The sequence below is a fragment of the Hermetia illucens genome, chromosome 4, assembly GCF_905115235.1.
Source record: "Hermetia illucens chromosome 4, iHerIll2.2.curated.20191125, whole genome shotgun sequence".
Lineage (NCBI taxonomy): Eukaryota > Metazoa > Arthropoda > Insecta > Diptera > Stratiomyidae > Hermetia > Hermetia illucens.
The window spans coordinates 172,989,717-173,003,575 of record NC_051852.1 but is presented as its reverse complement, the minus strand read 5'-3'; the positions used below and the strand labels follow the sequence as shown (position 1 = coordinate 173,003,575).

The following is a 13,859-nucleotide window of genomic DNA, read 5'->3' as shown; positions in this document are numbered from 1 at the left end:
GGATACCGAATTCTCTCATGGCCGTGTACAGTTTTACCCTGGCTATGTTATCATAGGCGGCTTTAAAGTCGATGAATAGGTGGTGCAACTGGTATTCATATTCCAACAGTTTTTCCATCGCTTGCCGCAGAGAGATAATCTGCTGTTGCTGATTTGCCTAGAGTGAAGCCTGTTTGGTATGGGCCAATGATGTTCTGGACGTATGGGGCTATCCGGCCTAGCAAGATAGCGGAAAATATCTTATAGATGGTACTCAGCAACGATATACCTCTATAATTGTTGCACTGTGTGATATCTCCGTTTTTATGTATGAGACAGATAATGCCTCGTTGATTCCTTGCCTTGAGATTCAACTTTATTTAATTTTGTGGGACTCCGAACAATAACAAAACGATACGAATTTTCACAAAAGACGTGAGAGTTTGCGAATAAGCTTTTATGTATTCTTGTATAAACCAACTCGGGAAACCGGAGGCTGATCGATTTGAATATAAAAAGTTTTGTGTTTTTCTTATGAACTTTTTATAAAATAACCAGATTGAAACAATTCATGGGCGATGGAGTTAGCATCATGCATGAGAAACTATAGATTACCGACAACTACTCATTTATACATTAGGTTTACTGAATGTGCAATTTGATTTTGACTGCTTATAATCACCTATGTAACCCAATTTATGTTCGTAATAAATTTTAAATTAGGATAGTCTTCTACAATTTTCACATGCTCTTCACTATCCACTACACAGAAACTCGCATTTTGATTTGCTGTGTTTTTACCATTTTAACCCATTGTTGTCATAGTTTCAGTCGAAGTAACCGCGCTCAAAGCGTACGATAGTATCGTGCATATACAGCATCCTCTCACCGATTTAATGCAAAGTGATCGTCTATTCTATGATGATTCTTCCTAGTTTCGTAGTTAACGGAGATCAAAAAGGCAAAGACACTGACCGATCAAGGTATGATAATGAAAAACGGTATACATACTTGGTTGTTGCTTCGAAAAAAGCATGAGATGATGCGAAACTTGCAAATAACTTCGACGATTTTAATTCGGTTTAAACAGAGATATGATATCTATTTGATCGACATACCATATATGTATATATTGAATGATCGGCACTAGAGAGATGATGATTATGATTACGCCCTTTCTTATGGCAAATGCGTGGTACTCATGTTGCTTCGTTAACATTGATTTATGGCGATTCTGATGATGAATTTTGAACATTTATTTAAACTAGAAGATATAGAATTTTATCGATGCAAGCATTTTCGGCGACTCTCACACATCTTGTGACAAATTTGAAGAATTCGCTTGAAGGACTACCTTCTATTTATGCATTGACAGACCCACATTTTAACATATTTGTAGGAATTGAAATCCTGTTTCGAAATTGTACTTACAGCATACCATATACCATATATCTATATATTTTTTCTGGAAAATTTTAAAGAAGATTGGAAATCCGAAAAACATGATTTGAATCTATATGAGAAAGGAAATTCCGTCCATAAAAGGAGCTTCAGGGCAACAATCAAATTATGATGATTTCCTTCTAGTTTCTCCAAATCCGCATTTTAGACAAATTGCTGCTAACTGATACCGCAACAAAGGACATGCACTTGTAAGGTATGGATAGCGTAGTATAAATTTATCGATACGGTTATTATCACCGACAGCGGGTCTGCCCACAATGCATGGACAAATGGAGAATTCTCAGCCGTATATTGAAGATTCTAAATCCTACTGTTATTAACTAAGATAGAATGAACCAAACTTACGAATTTCGTGTAAATTCAATATATTCTACGTCAATATTATATTAAAGCGAATAGTCTGACATATAACAAGTCCATATACGCTGCGGGGGTGCATTTGCTAACAGCGCACTACTTGTTTTTGGCATATTGTAGTCTGCTGTTGCTATTAGCACGAGAGTTAGGAGTCGCTGGGACACCTTTTCCTTTTTCATCAACTTTTCACATTAGCTGTGCTCCTTCTCATCATCTAGTGCCTATTTTATATCATATACAAAGTGATTTGATCAAGAGGTATTTAAGTTTTAGCTTGTTGTGTTTGATTGTTTGGTTGTGCTATCGGGAGATGAATTGTGCTTACAACACCTCAAATATATATTATTTCTGGGAAATTTGAGAATCCGAGAAAATTTATTTGATCCTTAGTAAAGGTATACTGAAAATATATATGAGAAAGGAAACCCCATCCATAAGAGCAGCTTCAGGGCAACAATCAAATTATAATGATTTCCTTCTGGTTGACCCAAATCCCCATTTTAGACAAATTCCTTGCATTGAACTTTTTCTGCAGTTCTAAATGCCAAATGCGATCAACACTGTTACATAAAAAAGCCCACAGATATTTTTCAAAAATTTTCTGGCAGAAAATCTCTTTAGTGGAGTACAAATTTGATCGAAATTGCTTTATTTTGCCTCATCACTAGAGCATGCTTAGATTTTTCCGTGTTCAACGAATTTCAACTTGATGTTGAAGAATCGAGTAACCAATAAACACCCGTACAAACAAAACGAGCTCTAAAAATAGCAGTTTTTTCTTTGGAATTTGTCCACTTTTCCTTTCCTTCCTGATATTCCGTTTTGGCTACTTGGTGGTGTCGTTGGCGATATGCTGAAATTTTATTTGTTATGAGAGATGGCACGTTTTTCATCTAATTTCGTACGTAAATGACCAACATACTGTAGTGGTTGAGCGAATCAGATACATAATTCGAAAACTTTCGTGTCCGAGTAGACAGATAAAGGAGTACGTAATAGATAGATGTAGGACCATGCTGTAATTTGGAAATGTGTAGTCTAATCTTATCTAAAAATTTCTAGAGATAGGAAGCAGTCTGTGTTCTTAAGAAGGAAGATTTCAGAGAAATCAATTTTGTAATAAGAGGCAAACCAAGTCTGTAATAAAATGAATTGACCCTAAGATGTTCAATTGCGAGGGTAATTACTTGTAGATTATAATGAGAGATGAAGAAAAAATAGTGATTGCAATTTTATACTTTAAAATCAATAAATGAAAATATTATTGTTGGGGCAGGTGATAATAAATTTTTTATGAGTCATTTCTCATGAAAATATTAAAAGGCGTGACTAACTGTGTAACGGACTGATCCTACTGTTTGTCAATATTCTCAGCTTATCGATTTGAGAAAATCTCGAACATTTCAAGATGCGAATATTTTGTAACATGTATTATCGGAGCTATATTTATCGTTCTTCTCCACCGGTAACAATCAAAAAGATCGTAATCAGTAAAGTGATTCAAAGTTGAAATCAGATTTGAAATCTTATGAGACAGGTCGTAACCGCACGATACGAGCTACATCTAAGAGGATTTTGCCGCTCTATTTCAAAACACGATATGTCAACCTATCTAGAAATACTAATACCACAATGAATTAGCGTTCCTAAAATAAAGAAACCGGGTTTCGACTCTTAGATGTTAATAAATTGGCAGACCAGTGAAACTACTTCAAATACTACATAAGGACCTACGTAGTACTGTGAGGAATTTTTGAAAAATTGATTTTTTTCTTTTTGCATTTTTCGATCCTATATACTTTTAGGAATCACGTTCCAAATTTTTATAAAGAAATTCAAACAAATATGAAAGTTACAGTAGTTAATAGCGCGCGCATCTTTGACTTTGTGCAGGGGCCAGCATCCAGGGCACCGCAGCACGTGAACTGTAACATAGGGTGGTGTAAATACTTACAGGAGAGGGAAGAAATAGAGTCTCAGCTCTTAGTCTCGAAGTATGTTAGGAGTATATTGAACCTAAGTATAATCCCGTGGTGTTTCTAACGATTAAATCATTTGAAATAAATAATACTTGCTTTGACAAGTAATATTTGTTAAGCTTGCAAATATCGATATTTCGGGAGTCACTTGTTCCTTTCATAAATACTACCTAAGTCTGCCATCCACTTGATGGTGGGCCGAACCAGTTGAAAATCAACATACTTCCACGGTTGTGGTTCACGGAACCTTCGTTCTTGGGCAAGCACCCAAGTTCCACAACCGCCTGAATTTTAGAAGGAGGTTTTTGCCCTCCTTATAATTTGTGTTGATTGATATAAAGAAGCAAATGCTACCTGGTAGCCACTTCGGTTACACTGCTCCCAGGGCAGAGCTGAGGCTGCGCCTGATGAGTTGCTTCTGCCCTGGATGAAACCACAAGTCATATATAGTGTTAACAAGCCTTGTTAATGAATAGAAATAGGTAAGTCTTAATTATTTCAAATATTAAACCTGTTTTTGAATAATTGGCCGACGATGATTTACTCAAAAAAATTTTGGGAAAGAAAAATCAAAATAATAACGAGTGTTATAACAAAACGCGCTATGCGATCATACCCAAACAAACATTTACGGGTAAGGAAGTCGTGCAATTAGGTAGAGGAGAAGGTCTAAATGTGGCCCCCCCTTTTGTTTTTCGAGCATGAAAAGAAAAATGAAGATCGGCATGTCAACTTTCATGCGCTATGCATTTCAATATTCTCCTGGTCATTGATTCGTAAGGAAAAAACATGATAAAATTCCATATATTTTTAACAAAATCGTATATTTCGACGTATCCAAAATTTTGGTTTTGATGTAAAGTGTGGGTAATATGGCACCCAGGGGGCCATATTGGAAGTATGAAAAATTCTTTAAAAAATATTCTCCAAAACTTAACAATTAAGTAAAAAATAAACAATAAATTACCTTCTTTTCTTAAAATTAAGTAAATCCATTAATAAAAAAATAATAATGAACATAATAAAAACGAAATCAAGATAAAATACATATAAAATAAAGTTATCGGCAAAAATCGCAAATATAATAATCTCCTTCGTTTCCCGCACAAACGCAATGAGCCCATAAATTGCATCCCTGGCATTGAATCCACTCCTCCCCTTGTTGGTCATTTGAATACCTTGCATCACAAAATAAGCATTCTGCATCTAAGCTCGTTGGTATTTTATCATTTGAAGGTCCTTCGTCGAAGCTGTCGGATTGTGTGTCTAAATGATTTTCATCTGAAACAGTGGTTTTCCCTCCACGGCTACGACTTTGGATATTGTCAGGATTCTGATTTCCATCTGAAGCACTTGATGTACCTGCCAGGTGTGTTCTATATGCAGAAGAAGTGAGTACTTTTGGTGTGGTACGTTTTCGCCCTCGATTCGAAGTTTTATTTTTAGGTTTTGGTATTGGTTGAATAATTTCTGGTGAAACTATGATGTTTAACTGATGATGCAACAACTCATCAGAGTGAAATTATGCGGTGTTTCCAACGATTAATTAATTGAAATAATAAAACTTGTTGTTTCTTTTTCGTTGGTGTGGGTATTTATTCTTGCAAATACCGATATTTCGGGAACAAGTGGTTCCCGAAATATCGGTATTTGCAAGAATAAATACCCACACCAACGAAAAAGAAACAACAAGTTTTATTATTTCAACAACTCATCTCTTTGCGATGCAGTCAAATTTTCCTGTGTCTTGCTCCCTGGGCGGTTTTCGGAAGTGTTTTCATCGTTATAAACTTGAGCTTCTGCTAAAAAATCTGCGTCAGAAAAAATTTGCGTCAGAAAAAATCTGCGGATTAAAGGGGTAGATTCCGGTGACGCGAAATCCATTTGCAGCGATTTCTCCTGTTGAGCTTCGTAGATAGGCTGGACCAAACAATTCGGCGATATCGTAGGGTTTAAGCTACCGATCGGAATGCAACAAGAAATTTCGGATTTCTTCACTATAATAGGTTTTTGGTGCCCCCATAAAGGTTTTATCCAGGGGCTGCAATTTATGCGTGGTGTGAGGTGGAAGAGTAACTATTGTTACATAGTTCTCATGAGCTAACTCCAGAAGTTCAATGTTACGAGTGTGGCTGTAATGCCCGTCGAGTATTAACAGTACAGGCAACTCCTTAGTTGGATTTGTTTTAGAAAGAAAATGACGAAACCAATCGGTGAATAAATTCGTTTGAATCCAGCCGGATGGGTGGACTTTGCCGATAGCACCATGCGGAGCTCCTTTCATAAGTATATCGGAATAATTTTTTCTGGGGAAAATCATCATGGGTGGTATAAAAAACCCGGAAACATTCATACAGCAAACCACGGTCATCAATGATTCTCGTTCCGCAGCAGTTAAAGCACCTATTTGTTTTTTTGCCTTTCTTCCCAATTATTTGAGGAACTTTAGATTGAACGATTGTCAGCCCGGTCTCGTCAACGTTGAAAATGCGATCAGGAGGGTATCGAATTTTTTCCATTTCCGCCTTCAAAATCTCAAAAAATTCCTTTACTGCCTCACGGTTAAAGCCTTGAACACGGGCAAAAGATGTTCCTAATGGTTTCCCTAAAGAAAGTTCGTGTTTGTGTCTTCGTAAAAAAAGGTCTAACCACGAACGCCCTGCTATTTCCTTTGTAAAATTGTTGGGTATGTTATTTTTCAAAGCTAACTGATAGGCCATTCGCCGAACATCTATTCGTGTTAGACCATAGTATTTCGCTTCCATTAGAAGAATATACTCCACGAGTTTCTTTTCTGTATTAGGTGGAAGTACAGTTTTCCTGCCTAGCGGTTTTTCAACAATTTTTTCAGACTCTCCTAGATCGTGCACCAACCTTCTTAATGTAGTCCTCGGTACGCCAAACATTTTTACGGCTTTTTTGTAACCCATCGTCTTACTCCTGACTGCATCTATAGCTTTTTTCATTTGTTCCGGGTCCCATGTTTTCCTCTTTTTGGCTACGGTTAACATAATGCTGTTCCGGGGCATCTATAGGAAACAATACAGCAATCTTTAATACTTTTGTGTTTCAAACATCGATTATGGCCCCCGGAGGCCATAATCGAAACCGAACGGGGGGCCATATTAGACTTATGCAATCACAGAAAAAAAAAGCAAAAAATAAAACGAAAAGTAAGCCGTGCTTCAGCATTACCTTGATATGTAATACTGCTGAACCTGTAAAAACTTTTTAGCACAAAACACCATTTAAACATGCCACATTTACAGGAATACCGACAACAAATATCTTCTTGGAAGAAAGTTAGAAGAACACAAAGAACAGAAACTAGAATTTGTCTCTACCATTTGTCATTTAAATGACATATGGATACATGAAAAAACAGCTGTTAAGATTGTGGTTGTTGCACAGTGGCGTTTTTATCTGTGGCTGTTTTGTGTCGCGTAGAATCGTAGGGGGCCAAAATACCAGCAGGGGCCAAATTTAGACCTTCTCCTCTATGCATAATTTACTGGCCAGGTTCACTCAAGAATGGATAGGGTTGTTAAAAATTTTAGACATTAAGATGAAGAGAGACTCACAATGGCCGAAAAAGCTACGACGAAGAAAACGGGTTCGTTCAAAAAAATAGCCCAGTAAGAACACGCGAGCACGAACAACTTGCGGGGGGACCAACTGTCCCTCAGGAAGATGTCTTCTGAGAAAACACTGAAGAAGGGGACAGTTGGTCCCTGAAATATATATTTGTATACCTTACAAAATATAATAATTTTAGCCAATAAAAAAGAAAAATATCTTCAAAGGTAAATCTTTCACTTAAAATTCCGGTTAACTTACTACCTCCTAATTCAAACCATGATTTTAATGTTTTGTATAAAACAAATCCTTAAAAATGGAAATCTATGAAATGAAAATCTACTTGATGTGTTCGTTCTATTTTAATTTGATATGATATCTGAATGTATACACGGTTAGATCCCACAATTCAAAAATAAAACTAGTTAAGTAATGTCCTTGAGCTATTCATCCTGATTCCATTTCATATTTTTTTGCATCAATATTCCATAGATTTAGTCTGAGAACTGGACGGCAAGAATCCAATATATTCAACTTTGATAATAATTGAATTATTGAATAATGTAATAAAATCATTTAACTTTTTGTCATCAGCCTTTGGGAGCTCTCTCTGTATGAGAGGAGGATTATTTTAGCTATTTTCTTGAGGACTTCAGGAATTTCGTATCCATTTCTCATTATTTTTAAGATTTTCCAGGTTAGCCTTCATATACTGTTTTGAGACCACTATAACTTATAGGGTCAACCAGGTATGGATTGGCGATCTATAATCACACCGCCTACGCTTACCCCTATGACCCTGGCTTTAGTATTTATGACGTTCCTTTCGACTTTGTAGTGAAGCAAACTTTCTATAGTTGTTTTGTCTATATTACAAGGTTACCGAAAATGTTGGTATACTATTTTCTGGACTTGAGTGGCGGATTATCAGGTCATTTGGACCTTCCACGATTATTAGGTTATTTAGACCTTCCACCGTTTACGAGACGGAAGTGACGCGGTGAATCCTTTGCAGCTTTGCGGAGAGGGCTAGTTGTGTGGTTAGTTATGTAAATTGACATTTTAAGTTGATGATTATCTTCCCAAAAGACACCTCCCTTCTTTCAGAGACCGGAACGCTTGGGAGGAGTTTGCAAGGTAGTTATTTTACCAACAGGCTGGGTCAAAACACACGAGAATAGTAAATAATAGAACACTCTTACCACTACCCCCATTATTTACTTGGCTCGCAATCGATATTTCGCTTGCATCTCACTCCCACATAATGTCATATCGGGGTACTCCAACGCTATTATCGTGTTCCATCTCATTGCTACCCACTAAATTGAATAAATGTTGTGTAGTCTGAAGCAAAGCGAGACAAAACAAAAAAGCCTCGGTGGAGATGACATCATATAAAAATCTGCAATCAATAATCAAGAAATAACTTGTAAGAGAGATGGGATGATAGCCGTATTTGTTTCTCCAGTGCGGTGTTACTGGACTCCAATTGGACATTGCAGGTTAATATAGATTTGTCGCAGTCACTCTGGAGTTGAATACGAGGCAGTGGTAAGTTGTGCTGACCTGTGCAGACGGAGCGATAGAAGCGAGGGACGGACAGAAGGAACGGGAGTGGAGTGTTTCGCTGCTAATCTGCGCGCGCTCTCCAGTTGGAATCTTATTCGACTCAGGTGTTCAGCTGTGAGCGGAAGTTTCTGCTATTTGTGTGTGCGGCGTGACAGCAAAGCGGCGATTGACAAGCGCGATCTTTTTCGAGGTGTCAGAAAAAATCAAGTGCGTTCTCTTGGCTAAGGTGGTAATTTCGCAAAAGGAAATCTATTGCAGACATAGGTATGAAGCGGCATCTTGGCTGAGTTGAGTGTCTCGCATAGAAATCTATCGACTGTGGCGGCTAATTTTAAAAGGAAGTGCCAACGAAAGCCCAACGTCGCAACCGTCAAGGATTACAACTGTTTGGAAAATTCAAACGCGAACATTTTAAAAAGATAGACGGTAGTGAGAGTGTCAACATAATAGAGGGGAACTTGCGGCAATGTACAAGTGCGGAAACGTCAACGAGAAGCAACTGTGAAAAGTCAAAACAGTGCATCCGAGCGAAACGCGAGTTCTTTACGTGCGGGTGGAAAGTGCATGAAGTGTACACTTGCGAGGATTCGACGAGACTTGGCAAACGTGCGACTAATTGTGTTTAAGCGGAGAATTTACAACTGGTAATTGTGCAGTTACTTCGCCGGTCGATAGTTTGTTACGAGCGGGGATTTTGCATGAAAAGGCCGCGATTGAAGATTTAACTTTGATAGCCTTCTGAGAAAAGCGAAAAAGATATTGGCTGACGTTTGTAAACTTTTTATCGTTGTTGGTGTTTCGTTAGTGGAGTTTGTGTCGGATGATCTTTGAATCTAAGACGTGGAGATTTCGCTGTTGGCGTCGTTTGACCTGCTCAATTGTCGGTGACCTCCTGTCGGAAGGTGGTCTTAGGTTGTTCTTGTTGCACAGTCCCATCCCCGGCCTTCAAAATTTATCCGAAAATCCAGGACAGTCCGCCGGAAGTCAGCGTCGTGGACGAGTACTTTGTCGGAATGGATCCGTCGCGGGGTGACTCGCGCTACAACTTAAACTATAGTATGGGCGGCATTGGTTTAAGCCTGGCTGACCCAGCTGACCTTTATGGGAACCCTGGTGGAACATTGGCGGCGACAGGGCGTCCGCCGAGCGGTGGATTGATACAATCAATGGGAAGGACATCGTCCGGAGGAGGTGGATTAATGGGGCATGCGGGCGGAGGTGGCTCAGGAAACGCGGGTGCGGGTAGTGGACAGTGTCAGACATTAGGTGTTAGTGGACAACAGTCTCGCGGTGTGAAACGGACAAGTTCTGAGTGCTATGATGACCACCATCGGTCGAGTACTGGTGGAATGACGGCACAACAGACGCTCCAAGGACTAGAAAGCTGTGCTAGCGGGGGTGTGGGTGGACAGCCGGGTTCGGGTGGCGGTAACGTCCCGGACGGAGTGGACGATGGCTACACCTCCCTGCAGAATAAAAAGTCACCGCCTGCAAATGGAAAGAAGACCAAGGGACGTGTTAAAATCAAAATGGAATATATCGACAACAAGCTGCGACGATACACAACGTTTTCAAAGCGCAAAACTGGAATCATGAAAAAAGTAAGTGGTGTGTGTGCATTATCTGCGAGGAAATGGGTTTTCGTAAGCATATGATATGGCTGCAAGTTGTTTTGATATCCTAATTGGGCGTTTTTGCAATTGCGAGTTTCGGTATTATGCTGACGACTGTCACGATGACGTTTCGAACATGAGCAATGTTCTGTGGGCATTTCCCCAGCTTGAAAGTTTGAATGTGTGTAGGGGCATTGCTTTGCAGAATGTGTAGTGACGAGGGCAATTGGAGTGGTGTGCGAGTGATTGACGTTTGCAGATCATCTGTTAGGCATATTCATTTGATATGGATTCTAGGGCCCTGCCAGATGCCACATTTTCGATTGCGTTGAAGTACGCAGGTGTTATAATGGCGTGGGAAACGTTGAAAATCAACAATGAAAATAATTTAATTATGTGCATATCAATTTGTCTACGAATATTTCGGGCTTCTTTAGGGTGGAAGAGTGTTGTGACACTCGTAAAGTATCTGCTTTTTCATTTTTAACATTTCAAAATACAAAGCATATTTTTTTAATTTCTTCGATTTTGGGTGACCTTACTACAGCAAGCAAAACTGAAATCCAGACACCGTCGTAAGAAATACATAACTGTTCAGAAAGGAGGTAACAATTTGTATCTATTTTGTTTTTTTTCTACAAGAGTATGTTGGATATAATGAGAGCGACTTACAAAAGAAATTTTATTTTGGTAGTCAAAATTGAAATTCGGATAGAGCAAATTGTAATAATGACATGAAAATAGAAATATCGTAATCCGTGGTTTATTGTCGCTACTTTCGGAGAATTGTACAATAACCAAATGCGTGTTTTCACGTTTTTTGTTACGAGTCAGTGTTTTAGTACATCTTTAATGTTTGACGTATATCCAATTTTTCTTTAAATATCGTTTTTTTCAAATATCGATGCACCCACTTGCATCCATATTTCCTCCATTGATTGCCATCCATTAAAAATGAACTGATGGTATAAACAAGACAACAAAAAACAATTTTGTTGCAATCATTTAAAGATCCGAACGTCATGTTCTGATTAATAACATGATGACAATTGGACTACACTCAATTCATCATCAATCCAGCTGGATTGACAAATTTTTTAAAAAAATTAAATATTCATTACTCTATCAGTCACTGCCATAGAAATATCCTAAACGATCATTTTGCCATAATTTTGTCTGAATTACATACTGAAATACTGATTGTGTAAGGTTACCCTTAAAATTTCTCCACGCTTCTACTTTTCCATCGCTGGAGATTATAATTAATTTAGAGTTGCCGAAAAAGAAGGGAAGGGAAGAAAGGACACCAAAATGTTTGATCTTCAAAAAGGTACTTCTTCGCAAGCTTAAATCGCTTTAGCTGATTGGCTTCATTGATATAAAGTTTACTCGGTGCAATACGTCAGTTTTATTCCAAATTCCAAATTGCATTTCATATAGTTTGGACTTTTCAGCATGTAAAGTGCCGGTCGTAGCATATTAAATTCTCCTTTGCCCATTTGTACTTATTATTTTCAATCTGATGTTCGTGTTTAAATCTCATAATTATGTAATTAGTGTAATTTCTAGGATGGTTCAGAAATTTCGAGATTTCAGTGAGTGATTTTCCTCACGCATTACCTATAAGGATAATTTTCGCCCTTCAAATGTGATTTTTTTGTTATTTGATATTTTGGTTTAATTAATTTTACACACATAATCGACACCAAAGGTGCCGATTTGTGTGAGTCTATGCAAAACAGATTAGTTGGGATCGTACATGCATTACAATTGATAATAAAAGAATGTTTGTTTTTTCTTTAAACTAAGGGACAGGTACAGTTTTCTATTACTGTGTATGTGTCGATATTCCGCGAGCGAGGTGTTTCAGGGTGTTAGAGGCATTTGGCTGCTCAAATTTCGATAGATTGTAAAATGCACTAATGAAGGAGGCACATGACTTTCAAAGTATCGATGTACAATGAGTAAAAGTGAATTCCAGACCGTCGTACAAAATACAAACATAAGTGCTTAGAAGGGGGGTGGCATGTAGATTTTTTTTAAATAAAAATGTACATATTCGTATCCATATACCCTTCACGAAGTCCACATTGGCTACACCGTCCGCCCCGTAATAGCCACCCTACCCTAGCACCCCATGAATGTGTTTCAGGTTTCGCACGGAATAAAACTTGTGTTAATGAAGTCAATTAAGTAAAACGTTTTGAGTTTGCTCAGAACTATCTTTATGAAGGTTAAACATTTTGAGGTGATGTACTCTTCGTCGACGAGTCTAAATTTATTGTATTCTCCTGCGATGGAAAAGTAAAAGCGTAGAAAAATCCTAACAGAAAACTGTAGTCAAAAAATCTGAAAATCACAGTAAAGTTAGAAGTGCTATGGTAGGGTGGCTGACACGGGGCGGACAGCGTGGGAAATGTGGTATTTGTGGAGAGGTATATGGATGCGTACATTGATATCTTTAAAAAATTTGCATACCAACGCAGAGGATTTGGGTATTTGTCAAACATTCACGCTACGCCAAAACAGTGCGAATCATAATGCGTGGAAAACACGCGGGCGGCAGTGTTCAATTGTCCGAAGCTACTCAAAATTTCTCCACAATCTTCAGACTGCGATATTATTGAGAACCTGCCGGATTATGTCGACGGCAGGTTTCGTGACATTTCCATTTCGAACAAAAAATACTTGATGGAAGCTGTTCCAGCCGAATATATCCAACATTTAGTCAAATCCATGCCAATGTCTGATCAAGTTTTTAATGTCGCTATTAAGATTTTTTGCCACTGTCCGGATTTCAATTTTGTATACGAAAATAAAGTTTCTATTGTTTTTCGTCGATAAGAAAGACTTATTTTGTCTTTTTCCGTTGATTACTTTTGCATTGTATCCGACAGACTGTAACGTTCCTGTGAAAAAAAACAAAAGCCATACACCTCCTTTTACCCCCTTTCTGAGCATTTATGTATGTCATACGACGGTGTCTGGATTTCATTTCTGCTCACTGTACGTAGAATAAAAAATAACAAGTAACGCCAGATAAAAAGAATTTCTCTTTTAATTCTGCTAATTCTTAAATTCATTGAAATTTTTAATTTGTCGTTCGTCAGTACTATGAGTAGCAGAGAGTTTTAACCAAGTTTCAGCTCCCGTCAAAACTCCTTGGGTCACACAATGAAAAGGAACCGATGTAAGTGTGGAGCCTTTGAATAGAAGCGGATGCCATGTTCTGTTGGCTGTTTTTATATATATAGGCAAAATATAAGTTTATGCATAATAAAAGCAGGAAACGAGGGTTTCTTTGTATATCAGTGTCGCGATG

General features: G+C 38.1%; 1 protein-coding gene across 5 annotated transcripts in view; it reads left to right on the top strand.

Annotated features, from left to right (window-relative positions):
* Positions 1–8,710: 8,710 nt before the first annotated feature.
* Positions 8,711–13,859, top strand: part of LOC119655267 (serum response factor homolog) — a 95,827-nt gene continuing 90,678 nt past the window's right edge. For 2 of the 5 annotated variants that reach the window (XR_005249893.1, XR_005249894.1), the window contains exon 1: positions 8,732–10,525. Coding sequence is in view for 3 of the 5 variants with exons in the window: in XM_038061079.1 (XP_037917007.1) it covers positions 9,938–10,525 (588 nt within the window). In the remaining 2 variants the exon portion in view is untranslated. Of the gene's footprint in view, positions 10,526–13,859 lie in introns of all 5 variants that reach the window. The other 3 variants (XM_038061079.1, XM_038061080.1, XM_038061078.1) reach the window with 3 other exon arrangements.